Genomic DNA, 24432 nt, shown 5'->3' on the forward strand with positions numbered 1-24432 from the left:
TAAAAGACATTAAGTCTATTATGTCCGAAGTCAAAATTCCCTGAACAGCCGGGTAGGAAGAGAAGAAGAGCGGTGAGGCAGGAGTGTGACGTAGAATCGGAAGATAGCGGCTCTCTCTCCGGGGATGAGGACTCTAATGATTCCTTCTCTTCTGAGGATGATACAAAAGAAGGAAAGTTCCTTTTTCCGGCAGAGGATACGGAAAAATTGTTAAAGGTTATCCGATCTACCCTGGAGTTGGAAGATACCAGAGAAAATAGATCTGTAGAGGGATGTTGTGTTTGGGGGACTTAGGGAAAAGAAGCGTAGGTGTTTCCCTGTCCATAAATCGGTTTTCAGCTGTGATAGAAAAAGAATGGAAAAAAAAAACGGATAAAAAAACGTTTATTTCTAAGACCTTTAAGCGGAAGTACCCCTTTGAGGAAGAGGCGTCTACATCTTGGGACAGGGCCCCGAAACTGGATGTAGCCATTTCAAGATTTCTAAAAAATCCTCTCTGCCTTTTGAGGACATGGGATTTTTAAGGGATCCCTTAGATAAAAGAATAGATTCTGCCCTTAAGAATTCATGGGAATCTTCTGCGGCTGCTTTCAGGCCTAGTATAGCCGCCACTGTGGTTGCGAGATCTATGTCACTGTGGTTGGATAGGCTAGAGGGGCAGATTAGGGATAAATGCCCTAGAGAGCAGTTGTTAGCATCTATGCCCACTTTCCAGAAGGCCACGGACTTTATTGCAGATGGCGCAGTGGACGCGGTGAGGCTGGAAGCGAGAGCCGCATCCCTTTCCAATTCGGCGCGACGTGCTTTGTGGCTTAAGAATTGGAAAGGGGGAGATATGCCGTCCAAGCTGAGATTGTGTAGCATTCCCTGTGATGGCCAGTTTCTTTTTGGGTCTGAACTTGACTCCTTACTCGAAAAGCGGCAGATAGAAAGAAAAAGTTTCCCCAAGAATCTTTCACTCAATTTAAGCAATATAGACGGCCCTTTCGGAACCCGAGTGGATTCAGAATAAGAAGCAGACGGGGGACAGAGAGCAGGAGCAAGGCCTAGATCCGGAAGTACAAATGGTTGATAGGTCTTCTGCGGGAATGTCCTAAGGTTAGAATTCTTGAGATACCCCGCGGAAAAATTTGTGATTTCAAGATTTTCTCTCATTATGCTGCAAGAAATAAAAAAACTAATAAGCAAAAAAGTGTTAATTCCTGTCCCAGAGTCAGAGATAGGGAGAGGTTTTTATTCCACCCTGTTTCTAGTGAAGAAACCAGATGGGTCATACCGGACTATAATAAACCTCAAATACCTGAACAAGTTCCTGAAAGCCAGGAAATTCAAAATGGAAACCATCAGGTCAGCGATATTTCTTTTATCTCCAGGCTGTCATATGGCGGTTCTGGATTTAAAAGATGCGTACCATCATATTCCGATTCATCCAGATCACCAGAGATTCCTCCGGGTGGCTGTAAGAACCAAGACGGGGCTTCTTCACTATCAGTTCCAGGCACTCCCCTTTGGCCTATTCATGGCACCTCGGATCTTTACCAAGGTAGTGGCGGAGATGGCTTCCTTCATCAGGAGGGAGAACATCACGTTTCTGCCTTACTTGGACGACTTTCTGGTAGTGGCCCAAACTCAGGAGGAGTGTGTCAGGGCTCTGAATCGGGTGATGGAGGTACTTCAGTCCCTGGGGTGGCTTTTGAATACCCAGAAAGTCCAGGATGGAGCCGTCATCAAGTCAGGTTTTCTTGGGTCTGGTTTTAAATTCCAGGCTGGAGAAAACTTTCCTCACAGAGGAGAATGTAGCAAGGATTCAGGGAGTAGTTCGGAGGGTTCAGTCAGGAGGAACCCTATCTATAAGGAAAGCTATGTCCCTGTTAGGAGTTTTAACATCCTGCATGCCAGCAGTCCAGTGGGCGCAGCGACACTCTCGCCAGTTACAGGGAGAGATCTTGGCTGCCACAAGGCGGGCAGGGACGTCCCTGGAGTCAGTTATAAAATTGTCCGACATAGCTCTTTCATCCCTAAATTGGTGGGAAAGAAGAAGAGAATCTGACTCAGGGACTTCCCTGGTCCTTTCCAGAACTAGTAGTTGTGACTACGGATGCCAGCCCCTGGGGATGGGGGGCTCACGTGGAGGATCAGATCTTTCAGGGAGAGTGGTCCCAGGGTCAGAAACTGTTCTCGTCAAATCGAAAGGAGCTGAGAGCTGTTTTGTTGGCCTTGAGGGCAGTTCTTCCTATGATACAGAACAGACATGTGAGGGTGATGTCTGACAATCGGACAGTGGTCTCAATATCTCAATCATCAGGGAGGAACCAGGTCAGATTCCTTACAGAAGGAGACGAGATGGATTTTCGAGGAAATAGAGGGGAAAGTGCTTCATCTCTCGGCCATTCATATCAGAGGCGGTCGAGAATTTTCGGGCGGACTTCCTGAGTCGCCACAGGCTACGTCAGGGGGAGTGGTCACTGAATCCAAGGATATTCTCCCAGATAGCAGATCTATGGGGTCTGCCTTCTGTAGACATGTTTGCCACAAGGGAGAACAGAAAGGTACAGGAGTTCTTCTCCCTCAGTCCAAAGGAGTGCCCATCTGGGGTGGACGCCTTCCTCCAGAGATGGGACTTCCCGCTAGGTTATGCCTTTCCCCCGCTACAATTGATTCCGTTAGTGATAAGGAAGATCAGATACGAAAGGGCAAGAGTGATTCTGATAGCTCCCTTCTGGCCGAAGAGGGCGTGGTTTTCCCTGTTGAGGGCCATGTCGGTTTCGGATCCGTGGATCCTGCCAGGAATTCCGGACCTATTGTCACAGGGTCCAGTGTTCCACCCGGAAGTAGAGTCTCTGCATCTTTCGGCGTGGAATTTGAGAGGTCATTTTTAGCTAGTCAGGGATTCTCTAAGGAGGTCATTTCCACTCTGATGAAAAGTAGGAAGGAGGTGACGAATATTATTTATGCGCGGGTATGGAGGAAGTTCCTGTCCTTTATAGGCACAGAAAGGGTTTCCTGGCCGTTAGAATTTTCAGTGGTTCAGGTGTTGGATTTTTTACAGAGGGGATTGTCCCTAGGGTTGGCAAAAAGTACACTAAAAGTGCAGGTGTCAGCTTTGTCGTTCTTAGGGAGAAGGAGTTTAGCCATGGACCCTTGAGTTGTTAAGTTTTTTTAAGGCAGTAGATAGGATTACGCCAGTAGCAGGCCCTAGATTTCCTCCATGGGACCTTAACTTGGTGTTAAATGCCCTAACCAGACATCCCTTTGAACCTCTAGTCTCTTGCACAATTAAAGTGCTTTCCCTTAAGCTAGTTTTGCTGGTAGCCTTAACGTCAGCCAGAAGGGTTGGGGAGATTCAGGCCCTCTCCATTAACCCCCCTTTTATGTCCATCAGGAAGACAGGGTAGTTCTCAGACCAGATCCTGGCTTTTATGCCGAAGGTTCCTTCTAGGATTAATAGGGCTCAGGAGGTAGTTCTTCCAGCTTTCTTTCAGAACCAAAGGATGACAGAGAGAAGGAGCTGCATTCCCTTGATGTCAGGAGGTGTATTTTGCAGTACCTGGATGTGACTAGGACTGGAGGAAGTCTTCTGCCTTATTTGTTCTGTTCGGCGGGGCTAGAAAAGGTAATACTGCCTCTAAGGCATCTATTGCCCGCTGATCAGAGAAGCTATATCCTTGGCGTATTCAGTATCCGGTGTGTCTCCCCCTATTTCTGTGAGGGCTCACTCCACGAGGGGCGGTGTCCACTTCTTGGGCTGAGAGGGCTAGCGTATCCATTGAACAGATCTGTCGGGCTGCCACCTGGTCTTCTCCGTCCACTTTCTATAAACACTATAGGCTTCAGCTTGACTCTATTTCTGACCTTCTCTTTGGTACAAAAGTCTTGAGTACTGTTTCCCACCCTGAGGCTGATCTCTGAAATCTTTCTCTAAGGTGCTGTCGTGGGGAGGGGAAAAATGATGATTACACTTACCGGTAATCGGATTTTCCTGACCCCACGACAGCACCTCTTTATTCCCTCCCTATTGGTGTAAGTCTGTGTTGTCACGGGTGTTGCAAAAAAAAAAAAAGAATGTTAAACTAACGTAAGGGGGGAGTCCCTCTCATGCTCTGAAAACTCACTGAGGTGGGAGAGCGGCTCCACCTTTTATGCTGCAGGTTTCCTGTCCTGGGGCGGAGCCATCTCTCTCTCTAAGGTGCTGTCGTGGGGGTCAGGAAAATCCGATTACCGTAAGTGTAATCATCATTTTCCTCCCCCCCCTGACTCCCTACCCCTCCCATACATCTCCCTTCTCTTCCCCCCTCCCCATCCCCCTTTTGTCCTTCCTGAACATCTCGGCTACTTTGAACATCCAACTATCTTTACTACTGATAATCTTCTTAACCATTTCTTCATTCTTGTAAAACCCTTTATTTAAGCTTTCACACTTTCAAATCCCCCAGCTGGTCCTTCAGATCCTCCTGTAGGTACCACGCTGTGAGTTTGAAGGGCTCCATCAATGAGGGATATTCTGAATTAGAAATAAACTGTAACATGAAACTCCTCCATACTTTGTACAGTTTCTTCCCCAGTATTTCTTTCCTGGTGATAGCCTCACGCCATTTGAGAAGAAATAAGCGTTTAACTCGATTCAACAACATTTCCACACTAGGAATGTCCGCCAATAGCCACTGTGTCAATAAGCATCTCTTTGCCTCCAGCATTATCTTATTCTCAAGAGTAGTCAGGCCCTTTCTCTCTCTACCCCTTTCATTATCAGATGATTGTTTTTCTTCTGCCTGAAATATGACCAAAAGGGGTGATAATTCTGAGCAATTGTTGCCTAGCCTTCTCATAATTGCAAGCACTTGAGACCAGAAGCTCATCGAACTGGGGCAAGCCCAAAAACCGTGGAACAAATCTGTCCCTGGCGTGTTACACTTTGGACAGGCAGTTATCCTATCAGGTTTGGCTAGGGAAGGCGGTAAATTAAATCCATAAATTGTCCTATGAAGGATCTTGAAGTGAGTTTCTCTCATCTGTTCATTGGGTACTGCTTTATAGAGCGCCTGAATACCTGTCCGAGCAATTGACTCTAATTCCATCACCCCTAGTTGATTTTCCCATTTTTTTAACAAGTTAACCGCCAGCTGATCTTCCCAGGTTGCCCTCAGTATCATGTAGATTTCTGAAATAGACATTCTACACTTATGTCCTAGAAAGGAATCAAATTTGTTCCTCTGCCCCTCCTTGGATAAATCGCTTATAATGCTCTTTACATAGCTGAGAACCTGTATATATTGGAACTGTGCCGGTTTCTGTAGATTCCATCTCTCTGTTAGCTCACCCAGTGATGCCCATTTGGCCTCCCTCTCGTGGATCAGATCCCCTGTCTTAGACACTCCTTTATTTGCCCACTCTAGGAAGGATTTCTCACTATAACCAGGAGGGAAGTTGGGATTACCCTGTAAAGGGAGATGTTTCGAAAACAAATAAGGTAGGCCAAACAGCTTCCTCACATTTTTCCACGTAATAATTGTGTCTCTGAGAATAAGGGACAAGTGGGAGTTTCGATATTTTGTTGTGAAGGAGGGCTGTCAGGGTCCATGGTGATGCTAACTGACTCAACTCGTATGTTCGAATAAAATGAAGTCTTGTTGACCCAGTCTAGTATGTGTCTACTAAGGCACGCTAGATTATAACCTCGCAGGTCTGGAAAATTAAGGCCACCCTGTTCCTTTTTAAGTTTTAACTTTTTTAACGCAATTCTTGCCTTCTTACCTCTCCACAGGAATTGAGTAAACTTCTTCTCAAGGTCCCCTATATCAGCATGACGTAAGAGGACAGGAATCGTTTGTAGAGGATACATTAGTTTCGCTGCCCCCATCATCTTAATCAGTTGGCACCTGCCCATTATAGACAAGGGTAAATTATTCCACCTATCTAAATCCTTTTTAATTTTGGCAAACAAGGGTGGGTAGTTCAACCTATATAAGGAATGTGGTAACTTTCCTATTTTGATCCCTAGATAAGTAATTTGGGTCGACGGTTTGGCGATACCAAATTTCCCTGTGCCAATATCCCTCCCATCATCTCCTTGTGCCAATGAAAGCACTTCACATTTAGTCCTATTTACCGCGTAGCCAGAGTATTTCCCAAATTCATTAAGCAGGTCCATCACCCTCCCCATATGTTGTTTCGGGCGGGCCAGGAATAGAATTATGTCATCAGCGAACAAAGCCGCTCGTGCCTGACATCCCCCAACTTTGATACCTTCAAAGACACTGGAGTCACACAATCCTCTGGCTAGCGGTTCTAACGTTAAGTTGAACAGGAGTGGGGATAGTGGGCATCCCTGCCGAGTGCCTTTTTGAAGCTGAAAGGGTTTAGATAGAAAGCCTTGGGTATAAACCCTCGCTCTCGGATTATGGTACATTTGGGACACATATGTCCTGAAAGCCCCTTGGAATCCCATCCTATCCAATACTGCTCCTAGCCATGCCCACCTTACATTGTCAAATGCCTTTTCCGCATCCAGAGTAAGCATGGCTGGAAACTCCCCCTCAACTGGGACATTCTGGACCCGGTCTAGAACCGTCAAGACAGTCCTTATGTTTGTTACTGCTGACCTGCCTTTCACAAATCCTACCTGTTCCCTTCCTATTAACTGGGGAAGAAATACAGCTAAACGATCGGCCACAATCTTGGCCAACAGTTTCGCGTCCACATTTATTGGAGAGATGGGCCTGTATGAACCCGGGGACAAGGGATCTTTCCCTGGTTTGGGGAGCAACTTGATATATGACATGTTTTCATTATCTAATTTCATACGGCCCTAGAATACCCCATTAAATAATTCTAGTAAAACGGGATACTTGGAGTATCAGAGCTTTGAAGAACTCCCCAGTAAATCCATCCGGACCTGGGGCTTTGGAATTACCCAAGTGCTTAATGGCTTCCTGCAGCTCTTGCAAAGATATGTCTGCGTTCAGAGTAAGGAGCTGTTCCTCAGACAATTTTGGTAGCTTTACCCTATTTAAAATAGTGTCCGTCAGGTCACCTGTCCCCTCTTCCCTATATAGGGCTTCGTAGTAGGAGCCTACTATGCTACTAATTGTAGCCGGGTCATGGCTCAATTTACCCTCTTTGTCTGTCAAGCACGCTATGTACTGGGGACTTCTCATCCCTTTAGCTAGATTTGCTAGTAACCTCCCTGATTTATTACCAAATTTATATAACCTTGCTTCCATTTCTGACTGTCTCAGGGACTCCCGTTCCCTCACACATTTCTCAAAAGCTTGGCGTTCAGTAACCCACTTCTGTTTGTTAACATCTGACGGATTACTCAAGAATTTGAAATAAACCTCCCTGACTTTCTGACTCGCTTCCTTAAAGGAATGTTGGGCCTTTTTCTTGAAACTACTCACGTAGCCCATGATCCTTCCTCTTATCACTGCCTTTGCAGTATTCCAAAACAGCTGAGTGCAGACCAGAATCTGTGATGTCACTCAAACATGTTAGCTTATGTTCTCATTAGCATTTTTCCGCCCTAACTTTGGAATGTATTCTGTGTCATACTCCAGGCTCAATCGATCATCTAGTAGATGATTTATCCGCACACTGTAGCAAGAAAAAAAGTGACATCCTTCCTCCTGTTACAATTTCCTTGCGCAAATTTGCTCCATTGATTTAGGCCTCATGCACACGACCATTGTTTGGGTCCGCATCCGAGCCGCTATTTTGGCGGCTCGGATGCGGACCCATTCACTTCAATGGGGCCGCAAAAGATGCGGACAGCACTCCGTGTGCTGTCATCCATGGCTCTGTTCCGCGGCCCCGCTAAAAAAATATAACATGTTCTATTCTTGTCCGCGCTTTGCGGACAAGAATAGGCATTTATATTGCCGGCGCCCGTTCCGTTCCGCAAATTGCGGAAGGCAACACGGGCGGCTTCCGTTTTTTGCGGATCCGCGGTTTGCGGACCGCAAAAAATGGAACGGTCGTGTGCATGAGGCCTTAGGCTAAATCTGCAAGCAGATCCTCAACATGCAAACTGTAGAAACTCAGGAGACGTTCAAGAGTCAGCCTTAAATTTCTACAGCAAATACATAGCAGAGAAAGGAAAGGGTGTATTCCTCACATTCCTGATGGATCCACTTCTGACTGGCACAAAAATGTATTTTATATTGTATGTGTCCCTCCAGCCTAAGGCCAGATTCATATGAGCTTATTACGCACATATTATCCATCTGTATTGTGCACGTCTGTCCCGACCACAGGTTAAGCTGACACCAACTCACAGCATCATAGATACATGTGCATGTAACATAGATGGACATGTCTGTTACATGTGAATCCAGCCTCATTGGAATGTGATAAATTTATCCAATTGTTTTAACAAAAAAAATCATAAAATCTATTATTAATCTTAGCAGATAATCCCTGTGAGAAGCCTGAAGGAACCATCATGTTATCTCTAGATTATAAAGAAGATGAAGATACCATGCAGCGCTCTTCAGGAGAAAACTTCATTACCTGTAATGTACATCCAGGACTTCACAATGCAGATCCATCAAATAATTCTCCCAAGAATGAGGAACTTTCTAATGACCAATCACAGATTAACCCAAGTCCAAATCTATCATATAATCATCCTAAACATGAGGAATCTTCTCCTGACCAATCACAAATTATTACTCCAAATATAAGGCAGAAACGGGGTAAAAGGTTTAATTGTGAGAAACGTGGAAAACAGTTCAGATATAAGTCAGAGCTTTCTATACACAGAAGTCACACAGGAGAGAAGCCGTATTCATGTTCAGAATGTGGGAAATGTTTTACCAAGAAATCACATCTTGATAATCATAAAAGAATTCACACAGGAGAGAAGCCATATTCATGTTCAGAATGTGGGAAGTGTGTTACCAATAAATCAAGTCTTGATCAACACAAAAGAATTCACACAGGAGAGAAGCCATATTCTTGTTCAGAATGTGAAAAATGCTTTAACCAGAAATCAATCCTTGACAAACATAAGAGAATCCACACAGGAGAGAAGCCATATTCTTGTTCGGAGTGTAGGAAATGTTTTACCAATAAACCATATCTTGATAATCATAAAAGAATTCACACAGGAGAGAAGCCATATTCTTGTTCGGAGTGTAGGAAATGTTTTACCAATAAATCATATCTTAAAAATCATAAAAGAATTCACACAGGAGAGAAGCCATATTCATGTTCAGAATGTGGGAAATGTTTTACAAGTAAAACAAATCTTAATATACATCAGAGAATTCACACAGGAGAGAAGCCATATTCATGTTCAGAATGTGGGAAATGTTTTACCATAAAATCATATCTTGATAATCATAAAAGAATTCACACAGGAGAGAAGCCATATTCATGTTCAGAATGTGGGAAATGTTTTACCAAGAAATCACATCTTGATAATCATAAAAGAATTCACACAGGAGAGAAGCCATATTCATGTTCAGAATGTGGGAAGTGTGTTACCAATAAATCAAGTCTTGAACAGCATAAGAGAATTCACACAGGAGAGAAGCCATATTCTTGTTCAGAATGTGGGAAATGTTTTAACAGGAAGTCAAGTTTTGATCAACACAAAAGACTTCACACAGGAGAGAAGCCATATTCTTGTTCAGAATGTGAGAAATGCTTTAACCACAAATCAAGCCTTGATAAACATGAGAAAATCCACACAGGAGAGAAGCCATTTTCATGTTCAGAATGTGGGAAATGTTTTACAAGTAAAACAGATCTTAATATACATCAGAGAATTCACACAGGAGAGAAGCCATATTCATGTTCAGAATGTGGGAAATGTTTTACCAAGAAATCATATCTTGATAATCATAAAAGAATTCACACAGGAGAGAAGCCATATTCATGTTCAGAATGTGGGAAATGTTTTACCAAGAAATCACATCTTGATAATCATAAAAGAATTCACACAGGAGAGAAGCCATATTCATGTTCAGAATGTGGGAAGTGTGTTACCAATAAATCAAGTCTTGAACAGCATAAGAGAATTCACACAGGAGAGAAGCCATATTCTTGTTCAGAATGTGGGAAATGCTTTAACCACAAATCAAGCCTTGATAAACATGAGAAAATCCACACAGGAGAGAAGCCATTTTCATGTTCAGAATGTGGGAAATGTTTCACAGAAAAAAAAAGTCTTACTATACATCAACAAATTCATACAGGAGAAAAACCATTTTCATGTTCAGAATGTGGGAAATGCTTTAACCAGAAATCAACCCTTGATCAACATAATAGAATCCACACAGGAGAGAAGCCATATTCATGTTTAGAATGTGGGAAAAGTTTCACAGAAAAAAGAAATCTTACTACACATCAGAGAAGTCACACAGGAGAGAAACCATTTTCATGTTCAGAATGCGGGAACTGCTTTACCAAGAAATTAAGTCTTGATCTACATAAGAGAATCCACACAGGGGAGAAGAAAGACGAGACAGAGGGGATATGATAGAAACTTTTAAATACATAAAGGGAATCAAGGTAAAAGAGGAGAGAATATATAAAAGAAGAAAAACTGCTACAAGAGGACATAGTTTTAAATTTTAAATAAAAGAGGGGATCAAAGAAAAATAAAAAAATTATATGATCCTTCAGGTAGACATAATTGCCTAAGTGTTTTTTTTATTGAGTATCTTAATTTGTTTTGTGCAAGCAGTGAAACAAAGGGACAATTGTCTATGCAAAAATATATATGTAATTTATTATACACAATACAATTGCAAAGACAAACAATGAAGCTGTAAAATAATGCCCAAAATATGCCACAAGATGGTGCTGACACACCACTAATTTACCAGCACCCTCTAACAAGCCATCACGAAGATACGAGAATATACCAAGTCTGCTACAATCTTTACAGACACAATTCAATACAGAAAATTTTAGAGATGTTAACCCTTTGCTCTGTCTCCTATGAACAATTTTTGTATATGTTAGTATGATATAACTTATAAATTCCTTAACTTGGTATGGCTATGAAATATAAAATTCCAGTCAGAGATTCTTTCTCTGATAGCAATATCGTATGTATTATTTAGTGATATGCATTTTCACTAAATCAATTATAATATTGCTGTGGCCACTTAACACTATGAATCCACACAAAATGGGGATCTTAACTATATACCAAGCGAAGTGATTTATGAATACTATACGTACAAGAATATATGTTACCAGATCAAAGGATGAGCAGAGTTGCAGAGGATAACCAGCTCTCAGGGATTGGATTCTCTGGTAGTCAGGAACTAATCCAGGGTTTTCTTTCCTTGTAATGTAGTGGGGATCCTATGTGTTCTCTGTCTCGTGAAGTCTGTTGTTATTTTTCCTTTCTTTTTCCCCTTTTCCTTTCTTTTTTGTGATCTCCTGGTACGTGGTAATTATCCCCATATCTAATGATCACACCCTTCCAGATTAGGATTTTTCAATCATGTTGGTTGGGTGTGCTCATATGGTAATGATCCTATGAGATCATATTTACCCAGAATGCACTATTGTGATTGGTGTCATGATATCCATTTGTCTCCAGATGGCACTGTTGTGTAACATATTAACATTAGACTTTTCAAGAATTAACTTATACAATGTGACTTTAGGTTACCCATTATATCTTTAACCTTTGCAACCTAAATCAATGAGGAGTGATACTTCTTTGACACTCTGAAGTAATCTTTCCCAGACTTAGTGGGACCATCATGATTTTCCCAGACTCTTGAATTTATGGGTTTGATAAGAAATACAATGGGCCTTACACTCGCACCATGGGTTAGTATATTCTAACTGTCCAAATGACTGATTCATTATGGTTAGAATAACAGCTTCTCTGAGTAAATTCCATTAGCAGAAAATCAACTTAAACACTTTTTATATATCATAATAATACATATTCTCTTAGTGAGACACACACAGCATAAAGTATATATATATTGATACCTTATAATATTTGGGGAGAGGCTAAAGGCAAATGACGAGGAGAAGCACCTACCCCTGCCCTAAGCTGGCTGAGTTGTGCCAGGAGAGAGGGTAAGCCTAGCAGTGGGCATACCCTAAAGGGAATTTGAAAATTTGAAAAAAAGTGGGGGGCGGGTGTGAACAGGAAGCGCCCAGAGGAGTTGGTAACCGGCGCTTAAGAGGGGTCAGACGCCCCTCCCACAAATTCAGGCTGACATTTCAGCCTTCCAACTTGTGGGAGAGGCTAAAGGCAAATGACGAGGAGAAGCACCTACCCCTGCCCTAAGCTGGCTGAGTTGTGCCCGGAGCCAGGAGCGAGGGTAAGCCTAGCAGTGGGCAAAAAAAGCGAGGAGACCGGAGCAGTGATAAATTATTTAATTCCCTTCAGAGCACGAGATTACAAAAAGCCTGGGATATCTCGACATTTGGGTTTGGAATGTACCTCGTAAAACAAGAGGATCGCCATCGACCCATTTTTTTAATCACGTGGGCCGGGACTCCATTTTTAGAAGCTGCAGAAGCAGCCCCAATACGGAATGAGTGCCCAGTGATGGCAAGTGGGTTATACCTGAGACCTGATGCCAGTGTCCTGATATGAGATATGAACTGAATAGAGGACAGAAAACCCTCGTGGAAAGGCAACAGCGGGCCATCAGGGGGAGCGTCTTGCAGCAGTGCTAGCAATTGTTGAAGGACCTTGACCGGACACCAAACATTGGAGGTTCTAAAAAACTTGACCTCGGTGGGAGGCCCGTGCTGGCTGGTCTTGGTGGAAGGTAACCGGAGGACAAAATGGTCCAGGACAATTGCTGCCTCTGCAAACCCTGATGCTTGGAGGTGGTGCTAGTGAACTCGCCTGGCCTAAGGAAACCGTAAAATCCGAGGTACATAGCTGCCTTAATGACCAAGCTGGGAGAGTGCCCAAAAGGATGACCATCCAACGCAGAAGAAAGTCTCCTAAACATCTCACCGGAGACAGGCTGTCTTCGGCCAGGAGAGGCATTCCCGCTCTTCTGGATTCCCCTAAGTGCAGCCTTGACTGCTTGTACCGAAAAAATAGAACCTCCGCAGTGCTGGATTCCAGCTAAGTACAGCTTAATAGTATAAGACAGCCTGAGGTGGAGATGACAATGGGCGATGAACGCCAAAATGTAGGAGATGTCGTCCAAGGACCCTTGCGGGTGAGACCTGGAGAATTCCTTATAAATTTTAAGGCCGGCTTGGTAATTCCTGGTGGTGTTGGAGGAGAGGGAATGTTGTACCAGGTTCCTGGCGTATGAAAGGAGGGACTCTAATCCATCACCAGGGAATTGAATAGAACTAAATGTGAGTCTATTCGCAAAATAGTAGCGACCAGTCCACTTGAGTCCATAGTATCCCCATAAATGCGGTTGAATATGAAGATGCTTGAAGGCGTCTGCAATATCCGCCTTCGCCAACCAGGAACCCCTGCCGGAGATCACAATGGACTTAATCGCCTCATCAATAGAGGAATATTGCATCGAGAATTCCTCTGACGGGATGAGTGAATTGAGGCTGGGTGTGGCAGAAGCATGGGGAGCGGACAGATCATAAATTAATAGTTTTTTTATTGGATGATTTTTTAGATAACCAGGCCAATAGGGTTAATACGCCAGGAAGAAAAAGAAATAACTTCAAGCGGGCCAATAAGGAAACCATTATAAACCTCTGACTGGAACAACTCGTCAACTGCGGCCGTGTCCCCAGAAGCAGACCGCAAGTTACCACCCTCCCAAGACGTCTGAGGGAGGGCAATAAGGCCCGTGTGGAAGCCTTCCGCAAAACCAGACATCAGGAATTGCACAAACCCTCTGTCATGATGATCCCACAGAAGGACACCTAGCAGATCAAGATTAATGTCGGCTAGTCAGGACTGCTTGGCAGACCTCTTGGGATGGGCGGAACGAGGGTGAGCCCTGAAGCACAATGAGCAGATGTGGAGAGCCCTGCAGCCATTGAAGACGCAACCGCTCACATTAAAGTTGTTACAGACCTTGCTTCTACCCAGGTACACTATGGGGCGACCAAGCTTGTCAACCCCGGGGGCGCCCAGGTGGGAACCCGAGGGGCCGGGCAGGGACCTATCCTGAATGGGGTTGACAGAGTTAGGACACCAGTCTGAGGAGTAAAATATGGACTGGCACAATGTACATGAAGGAGCCCTAAGACCCGCAAAGTGGCGGCAGAAAAGCTCCATGTCGATGTTGGCCCAGTTGGTGACTGTAACGGAACGCCTAGCACCCCGACCGGGTACCTCCGTTGATAGATGCTCCTAGTGCTTCCCGAGGACTCCAAGCACTCCACTTGACACCGTCAGCACTGCAGACCCCACGAACCGCCGAAGCTTGGTGGAGGTCTCGCCGTCTCCTACCCACCCTGGACCTACGACAAGGCTCCAGGCTCCAGTGGGTGAACCTCTCCTAAATGCAGAGAGTAGGAACCATGAACAAGCTCTTACAAGAGCTTATACTCAGGGGAGTATTGTGATCTAGCAATCCCCAAGATTGTAGTTATCCCATTCCCCAAACATGAGCCAAAACTTCATGAAGGTATAAAAACAGGAACTCTCTTTATTTGAACACACAAGCATTGATTTATACACATCTTCCAACAAGGTTACCACCCACAGGGTTTTGTAAAAAACAGCCAATCACATGCATTTACAGTATTCAAACCTTCCCAGCAATTGTACACAAAATCCCCTTCCCTCTGTCTGTAACGCAATCAACAAAATACAATGAGCATTGTCTGAGACGCAATTAACTAACACACTGCATTGTCTGAGACGCAATCCACAAAATACAATTACCAAACATAATGGGCTAACTTAATCACTACCAGACAGAAACACACCTTTTTCCCAACACACAGAAAACACCTCAAAACCCCACACATCCCCATAATGTATACATCCATGGATAGCTCTGATCTGGGTGAACAACATATCCAAAAATCAGTCATCAGCAGCTTATACAATTCTGCCTTACGAGCAGAAGCCGGGTGAGGAATCCTCCTTCTGTTAACCTCAGCTTGGGAATCGTCCAACTTCTCAGGGACATGGTGCCGGACTGTCCTGAAACAGAAGTTTCTGGGACTGACATGGTGTCATCCACGTCAGAGGCTCACGACATGCTCAACCTGCAGAGAAAGAGACACTTCTGGATGACTATGCATGACCGGAAGGTAGAACGACCAGCGCCAGGAGGAGAGAGGCTTGTGTAAAGTCCGAGTAACGTACCTGAAGTTGCTGGAGAAGACCTGTGAAGATGTTTTATTTAGCCCGACTTAAGCAAAGTGTCGGATGAATGGAACCGGCTAGAACCTGGAAGAAAAAAGTAGGACATGCAGACTAACCAGACCCCTAACCAATACCGGGCCGGTAGGAAGAAAACGGAGCGAAGCCTGAGCATTCCGGGAAATAAGAGAGAGAGCATGAACGAGCGCGAGGCGGAGGAAGAGGAAACCGGACCCGAGATGGGCAAAACCTTGAAAACAGGCGACAGGAGTGACCGGACCTGAACAGAACCACCGGAGGTTGTGACGCGAATAGATCGATGACCAATGACCCGTGGAGCCAAGGTGGAGATCTTAAGGTGAACCGAACGAGAGTGACAAGTGAATGCGGCCTGTGAAAAGCAACCTGAGCGTGCCTAGCCCGGAGGACATATGCAAACCCTACGGAATCCGAGAGGGCATAGTGCGGAAAGTGAGAACCGAGCAGCAGGAGTGAAGACGGACGGAGCCTGATCGAATCAGGAGAGGAGACACAAGGAGGAACCCAGAAATACCACAACACGTAGCCCAGCGATGAACAGACCTGGCAGTGCCAGGAAGGGCTGAACCGGAAGGGAACGGGCTTGGGTGAACCAAGCGTGGAAGTGTGGACAGGGCCTATGCGGATCAGGAGGAAGACTGCCATGGATGGAGAGCCAAAGCCTGGACGAACCCGGCCGACAGCGACAGACCCTGGGAGAACCGGGACAGTAGACATGCAGGGAGACCAGACCTGAACGTACCAGGCAGACAAAGAAGAACAGAGCCTGGGCGGACCAGGGGAAGGATACACAATAAAAGGAAACTGAACGTACCCATTTACAGGAGGACAGAACTGATCGTGTCGGAAGGACGAACAGCTGAAGAGAGGACGGCCTGGGCGTTCCAGGTACACAGAGGTAGATATGAGCCTGGGCGATCCAGGAGACAGAGGTAGATACGAGCCTGGGCGACCCAGGAGACAGAGGTAGATACGAGCCTGGGCGATCCAGGAACAGAGGTAGATACGAGCCTGGGCGATCCAGGAACAGAGGTAGATACGAGCCTGGGTGATCCAGGAACAGAGGTAGATACGAGCCTGGGCGATCCAGGAACAGAGGTAGATACGAGCCTGGGCGATCCAGGAATAGAGGTAGATACGAGCCTGGGTGATCCAGGAACAGAGGTAGATACGAGCCTGGGCGATTCAGGAACAGAGGTAGATACGAGCCTGGGCGATCCAGGAATAGAGGTAGATACGAGCCTGGGCGATCCAGGAACAGAGGTAGATACGAGCCTGGGCGATCCAGGAAGACAGAGGTAGATACGAGCCTGGGCGATCCAGGGAGAAGCAGAAAAAACATAAAAACACGAATAAATTAAACAAAGCATGCACCTACAGTCAACTGACAAAGTCGGCTCTGCTATATCTGCATATCAGTATTGGTGATGACAGGGATTGTGCAAGTGGCCAGTGTGCTGTGACTGTACCTAGTTCTGCCTATGGTTTAATCCTGTGTATTTATTCCCAGGTGAGTAGCATTCATGTGTATATACAGCCCAGCATGCGCTCCATTGTGTGCATTTTGCACACTATGACCGGCTCCTATCAAATATACCATGGAATGTAGAGGTACTGGTTATGCTGCATTCCCATATCTCTAGCAGTGTCAGTGTGTGTATGCGATATCAGGAATCTGACTTGCAATAAGCAGCCGTATAAGGCATAGAGAAAACAGGGAGGAGCGTGCACAGGTGAGACTGGGCAGGTATGACATGGATGAACCAGGACACCACCTGTAAAATTAAAAGCACACATGCCCGAAAGTGATCCTCAACATGCGTTCCACACTGAAACTCACGCCGACCCCGCGAACAGAAGCAGCGCTAAAACAATGGGGAAAACGTGGGGGCCGATCAGAGGTGCCCTGTGGTGGGGACGGGAACGAGGGAAGAGATATTACCCGTCCTGGAGACACGTGCAGGCGGTGTACAGGCGGCGTGCGAGCCCTTAGACGATTTGGACTGCAGGAGAGAAAGCGAGGCGGCTTCTTATCCAGTGGGTGTGAACAGGAAGCGCCCAGAGGAGTCGGGAACCGGCGCTTAAGAGGGGTCAGACGCCCCTCCTACAAATTCAGGCTGACATTTCAGCCTTCCAACGTGTCAATATAGAATATTATATATACAGTACAGACCAAAAGTTTGGACACACCTTCTCATTCAAAGAATTTTCTTTATTTTCATGACTATGAAAATTGTAGATTCACACTGAAGGCATTAAAACTATGAATTAACACATGTGGAATTATATACATAACAATAAAGTGTGAAACAACTGAAAATATGTCATATTCTAGGTTCTTCAAAGTAGCCACCTTTTGCTTTGATTACTGCTTTGCACACTCTTGGCATTCTCTTGATGAGCTTCAAGAGGTAGTCCCTTGAAATGGTTTTCACGTCACAGGTGTGCCCTGTCAGGTTTAATAAGTGGGATTTCTTGCCTTATAAATTGGGTTAGGACCATCAGTTGTGTTGAGGAGAAGTCAGGTGGATACACAGCTGATAGTCCTACTGAATAGACTGTTAGAATTTGTATTATGGCAAGAAAAAAGCAGCTAAGTAAAGAAAAACGAGTGGCCATCATTACTTTAAGAAATGAAGGTCAGTCAGTCAGCCGAAAAATTGGGAAAACTTTGAAAGTAAGGGCTATTTGACCATGAAGGAGAGTGATGGGGTGCTGCGCCAGATGACCTGGCCTCCACAGTCACCAGACCTGAACCCAATCGAGATGGTTTGGGGTGAGCTAGACCGCAGAGTGAAGGCAAAAGGGCCAACAAGTGCTAAGCATCTCTGGGAACTCCTTCAAGACTGTTGGAAGACCATTTCAGGGGACTACCTCTTGAAGCTCATCAAGAGAATGCCAAGAGTGTGCAAAGCAGTAATCAAAGCAAAAGGTGGCTACTTTGAAGAACCTAGAATATGACATATTTTCAGTTGTTTCACACTTGTTATGTATATAATCCCACATGTGTTAATTCATAGTTTTGATGCCTTCATAGTCATGAAAATAAAGAAAACTCTTTGAATGAGAAGGTGTGTACAAACTTTTGGTCTGTACTGTATATGAATTATCAATTGGTTCATGCTAGGACTAAATAAATCCACTATATGTATACATACGTTATACATTCGATTATATGAATAAACACACACATTAGATGTTTCTCATGAAACGGCGTTACCTCCTTCATATCCTTACAATGAGGTAAAATTACTCCCTTTAGATAAACCTACATAAGTGGCAATAACTTTTAACGAACAATGCTCTCCGTACATAGTCTGAACCTTATACAGAGTACACTTTCTGTGACCTTTCCATTGGCCTACTCTAGACACATAGTAAAATTGTAACTATGGTTCAGGACGAACTTATTCTTAAAGGCAATGAACGTCCATCTTGACTAGAATAAGCAGACTTCACTGTATTTTTATGAAAAGACATAACAAATCCCCCTTCATTGCAATATAATCCATTGCTATAACTTGGATTGTGCTGGAATGTCCAAAAAGGCTTTTCATACGTCTTCTTCAATGCGTAGACTTGGTTCATAGTGTTCCAACCAGAGCTTGGCTAAAGTCTTTTTGAAGAACCTTATCCATCGCATGACTTGGATGGTCCAGATACTCAACCATTCCAGGATGACGACAATCAGAACACTGCATATATAATCTGCCCCCCATGCCCAAGCGGAGGGATATAATATATCATTGTCCGATGAAAAATACTGTAGGGTGTCCATGGTGAGGTTATCTTTCCTTTTATTACCATGCAGACCTTATGGCTAGGCTTGTTATCTAGCAAAAAATTTTCATCTGGATTTATGGCAAATTCTTGATTTTGGAAGGCATCAATACTCTCCACTTCCCCCTCAATGTCCTCTATTTCAACAGGATATATAGTACGATTTCCAATCATAATCATGGAATTACGGGGCACTTTTATAATAGACACAAAAAGGCAGGGCGATGACTTTCACCATCATGTGGTCATTTGAAAAGACAGTCATGTCTGGTAAGCGGGTGCTAACAAGCCATTTGTCTTGTATCAAAACTGCGTTCACCACGTTGCCCTTTTCGGTCTTTGCGTTTGCCGCGTCATAGTTGAAGGGATTGCCTTCGCATTGGAAATTGTTATCCCGGAATGTCACACAATTGTCCAGAATTAGGACAAATAACCAATCCGGCTTCCAGGGTTGGTAGGCCACAATGTCAGGAGTTTGAATCCTAACGTGAATATTGTCTTTCCAGGTGCCTACGTTATGAATTTTTTTCATCTGGAATACGTTATTTGTAGTAACTACGGGAATCGAGAGCAGAAAACAGATTTCCATCTTTATGGGATCAGTATACAGCGGCATGGCAATCCCCATGTTGAATGTTAAGTTCAGTTGGATATCCTCTACTTTCTCTTTGCTGACATTTTGCGGATGAGATCATATGAAACAAAATATAGGGGAATGCGTCCTTCCCTCAGATCCTGCATCCCACTTTGTACTTCGTCGTGGTATACCTGAGTATGGAAATTGATACGTTCTTTTAAAGATATAAGTTCTTGATTAAACCGTTTGTTACTTTTACGAAGATTTATCGAATGAGATAATAATTCTGAATGTAAGTTCGTCGTAACGACAGTATCCTGTGCAACGGAATATAAGTCCGATAAATGTTTCTTTTGATTCTCCATCTCTGCATAAATACTTACTAGGTTCCTTTTCAGTGAACCGATCTCAAGTTCCAATGTCTTTATAGAGATGGAATTGGCAACTGATACACCGGTGGCAATGACAGCGCCCACTACGCCAAAGATTATGGCGGCTACAATTGCAGAAATGAATCGCTTCGGTCTTTGACCTGTAGAAAATTGTTCCCTGGTCAGGGTCTTCCTCGCCTGTTCCAGGATCTGCATAATTCGTTCTTGGGAATATCCGATATGCGTCTGATACCACGATTGGATCTCCGGCGACAGGATTTCATACACGTTGAACTGTCTCTCAACGAAGATGCGTGGATCCAGACTGACGTAGATCTTCTGGGACAGAATCCTCTTGTTCGTCAAGATGAATCCCGCGGTAGCCTGCAGCATAATCCCTGATGAAGGGCCTGACACAGCAATTGGCTCGGAGTGGAACTCTTTCTCCAAGATAAGGACGACGTAGACAACGGCAATAAGTCTCGATGTCACCTTGTGCCTATAAAATATTGTATGACACATATGAGTACATACATCTTTTACTTTTTATCAATCATGCAAGAAAAGATTTTATACTTACATATACCTTTAATTGGCATAGGTTCTTTTCTTGAACAGAGCAGGTTCTCAGTTTCGAGGTGAGTCAAGAGATAATTATTTGCAGAGGAAACATAAATGGGGATAGGTTAGTATATTTGTTTGTTTATACAATACCGTTCCCGGGTTTCCATCTTTAGCTGGAACCTTGATATCTCCTCACCTCTCATCATCCAACTCCTATCTCTCGAATGCGTGAGCTATGATGACAAACACGTAATTGGATTATGTACACCCATTTCTCTATAATTTTATCCCCCTTTGGGATTTTTATCTTGTAGACCACAGGTGACAACTTGTCAGTGGTGTCATAAGGTCCTTTCCAGGAAGGTAAGAATTTTATCTCCTTCACTTGATTCCGGGCGAAGTTATAGAGATAAACCTGATTGGAAATTTGATATTCCTTCTGTGTAGTCATCAGATCGTAGTATGTCTTAGCAGTTACTGCAGCTTTCTCTATATTCTTTTGGGCAAACGCAAAAGCATACTGCAGGTGCTTGCATAGATTTTCTATATATTGATGAGATGTCAAAGCGTTTATCAAACTGTGGTCTGTAGTCCGGTAGAGCAAATGCTGGGGTAACACCATCTTCCTGCCTGTGATAATTTTGAAGGGAGAAAGTTTGGTTGCCGCGCTCGGGGTGGCTCTGATGGCCATGAGAACTAAAGGCAACTTGACATCCCAGTCCTTACCGAATTCATTGACAAACTTTTTTAGAATGTTCACAATGGATTGGTTATAGCGTTCCACTCCACCACTAGAGGCTGGCCGATAAGCTATATTTAGTTTTCTTTTTACCCCCAGTATCTCCCACATCTTCGTCATCACCTCACTGGTGAAATGACTTCCACGATCGGACTCGATGCATTGGGGAAGACCGAATCTGGAAAATACGTGGCTAATGAGTAGAGATGCTCACACACTTGAGCTGCATGTTTTACAAGGCAAACATTCCACCCATTTTGTGAACAGACAAGTCACAGTTAGCATGTATCTGTTGCCTTTTGATGAAGTTGTTACTGGTCCAATGATGTCAATTTGGAGGTCTTCCCATGGCATGGATATCCCTCTTTTCATCAGCAGTACCCGATGAGTGGGTGCCTGTGGCTGGAATTGAGGGCAAATTAGACATCCTTGACAATATGTGTGAACATCTTGCAACATATGTGGCCAATAAGCGTAGTCCCGTAATAATTTGTACGTTAACTTCTCACCCTGGTGACCAGCTGTTGGGGAATCATGGGCATATTGTAACATCAAACCTCGGTATGTTGCGGGTACTACCCATTGTACAATACCATTCTTCGAGGTCCTTATCAACAACCTATCCTGTAATGAGAATTGGGACTTACCCTTCATCAAAATACGTAACTCTTCTTTACCTGCACAGTCTTCCATGGTTATAGGACAATTCTGAGGATCCTCCATGTGTTTATAAAAGATACCAATTATTGGATCCCCCTTTTGGCTCACAATGAGATCTTCATTAGGGGAATCTGGGCTCCATTGTAGCACATTGGCTTCGGCTTCCTTTTGGGCCTGCCTTCTTGTCATGGCATCCACTTGGACAGTTCCCATGAGGTCATCAACATCCAAGGCTTCTCCATCCATGGCTGCTTGTTTGGCGAGGGAATCTGCTAGATCATTTCCTTCCTTATCCATACCTGGATATTTTGAATGACCCCTTACCTTTTTCCAGTAAATGGTAAGACTGTGGCTAATAACAATCTCGTCGATCTTACAAAACATCCTACCATGCTTGACTGGCTTGTTATTGCTTCTCATCATGTTGGATCTTTTCCATCCGGGGAAATTCTCCACAAAGCTATTACGAATATAATCAGAATCTGTGATAATGGCAAACTCTTTAATATCATATTTGTACGGCTTTGTACACAGCGGCAAGTTCTGCAACCTGGCTACTTTTGGGACCAATTTTGTATCCGACAGACATCTCTGGGAACATATTATTCCACACGTTTCTGATACCTGCTGCAACCAGTGTACGTTCAGTCCCTATATCCGTATGGAAAGAACAGCCGTCAACATACACATGAAAATGATTTGCAATACTCCTCTTCGTAAGACTTATATGGAGATGAAGTTTGTTCTTCCAGGAAATAATTTTCCTGTGATTCACCTTTATGTTCTGCGTTGGAAGAATCATGAAGTTCGGCTAATCCTTGAGCAAGTGGATTCTTATTATTTTTTTGTACCTGATCTGGCCATCCCATTAAGGACATCGTCCAGGCGGTTATCCTGCTGTTTGACAGATTTCCATCCTTGATCCTATCACTTTGCAAATATTGCAGTGGTTGGAGTGCAGTTTCCACAATGATCCTTTTACCTTGGATAAAGCTCCTGAAATATTGCAAAGCCCACACGGTTGACAATAATGCTTTCTCACAATCGTTGAATTTTACTTCAACTGGTGACAAGGACTTGCTGGCATAGGCGATGATCTTGTTCAGGTTTTCCTTTTTCTGGAAAAGGACTGCACTCACGCTTTTGTCGGTGAAACCTGTTTCCGCAAAGAAAGGTTTTCCACCCTCTGGACAGGCAAGGCATGGGGCCTGGACAAGCTTAGCCTTTAGCTCATTCACAGCTTGCTCATGACGTTCACTCCTTTCCCATTTCACTCCTTTCTTCAGCAACTGCAAAAGAGGTTTGATAATTTTGGCATAATTATCTATGAACTTACGTGAATAGTTCATCATACCCAGGAATGATCTCAACTCCTTAAGATTTGTAGGTGACTTGGTATTGATCACTGCCTCCACCTTCTTCTGTGGGTTGATTCCATCAGCAGTGATTTCGTGATCTAGGAAATTAACCTTGGCACGACACCATTGAGCCTTCTGCAAAGAAAGTTTTTCCAGCTTTTCTCAATTGGGTTACTACATGCCTCAGTTCTGCAACATGTTCCTCAAAAGTAGTTTTTTTGATCAGGATATCATCCACATAGGATAAGGTGCCTCGTTTTATGCATGAACACAGAAAATTCATGGCCCGCATTTATGTACCCGAAGGGCAGTCGGGTCCATGCATATGTTGTTTTCCAAACGTGAAGGCCAGTTTGTATTGATCCCTCTTGTCAACTTTAATCTTCCAATATCCTTGCGCACAATCAAGAGCGGTGAAAATTTTGGATCCTTGTATGTGGCAAAACCAACCTCGCCACTGGGTTATGGAGGGGCCTGGCTACTAGCCTCTTGCCCCAGGATTATGGCCCATACTAACTTTGAAGGAGAAGACAGACCGGCCGCACAGCTTAAATCTGTGGAACTGTTTTGGGCAGGAAAGCCATGCTTGCCGCCGGCCAAATGTGACTTCCATGGAATTCGGGAACCCCTGCTCGGATCTGGGTGATTTTTGGATATGTTGTTCACCCAGATCAGAGCTATCCATGGATGTATACATTATGGGGATGTGTGGGGTTTTGAGGTGTTTTCTGTGTGTTGGGAAAAATGTGTGTTTTCTGTCTGGTAGTGATTAAGTTAGCCCATTATGTTTGGTAATTGTATTTTGTGGATTGCGTCTCAGACAATGCAGTGTGTTAGTTAACTGCGTCTCAGACAATGCTCATTGTATTTTGTTGATTGCGTTAAAGACAGAGGGAAGGGGAGTTTGTGTACAATTGTTGGGAAGGTTTGAATACTGTAAATGCATGTGATTGGCTGTTTTTACAAAACCCTGTGGGTGGTAACCTTGTTGGAAGATGTGTATAAATCAATGCTTGTGTTAAAATAAAGAGAGTTCCTGTTTTTATGCCTTCATGAAGTTTTGGCTCATGTTTGGGGAATGGGATAACTACACTCTTGGGGATTGCTAT

The 24432-nt window shown here is 44.1% G+C and overlaps 1 protein-coding gene across 1 annotated transcript in view; it reads left to right on the plus strand.

Annotated features, from left to right (window-relative positions):
- The window catches only part of LOC120997410 (oocyte zinc finger protein XlCOF6-like), a 37672-nt gene extending 18097 nt beyond the window's left edge, over window positions 1–19575 (plus strand). Inside the window, exons 2-4 of the mRNA XM_040427484.1 lie at window positions 8406–10467; window positions 15030–15183; window positions 19561–19575. Coding sequence (XP_040283418.1) covers window positions 8406–10467; window positions 15030–15183; window positions 19561–19575 — 2231 coding nt within the window. The remainder of the gene's footprint in view (window positions 1–8405; window positions 10468–15029; window positions 15184–19560) is intronic.
- The last annotated feature ends 4857 nt before the right edge of the window (window positions 19576–24432 follow it).

This window comes from Bufo bufo, chromosome 4 (assembly GCF_905171765.1).
Source record: "Bufo bufo chromosome 4, aBufBuf1.1, whole genome shotgun sequence".
Lineage (NCBI taxonomy): Eukaryota > Metazoa > Chordata > Amphibia > Anura > Bufonidae > Bufo > Bufo bufo.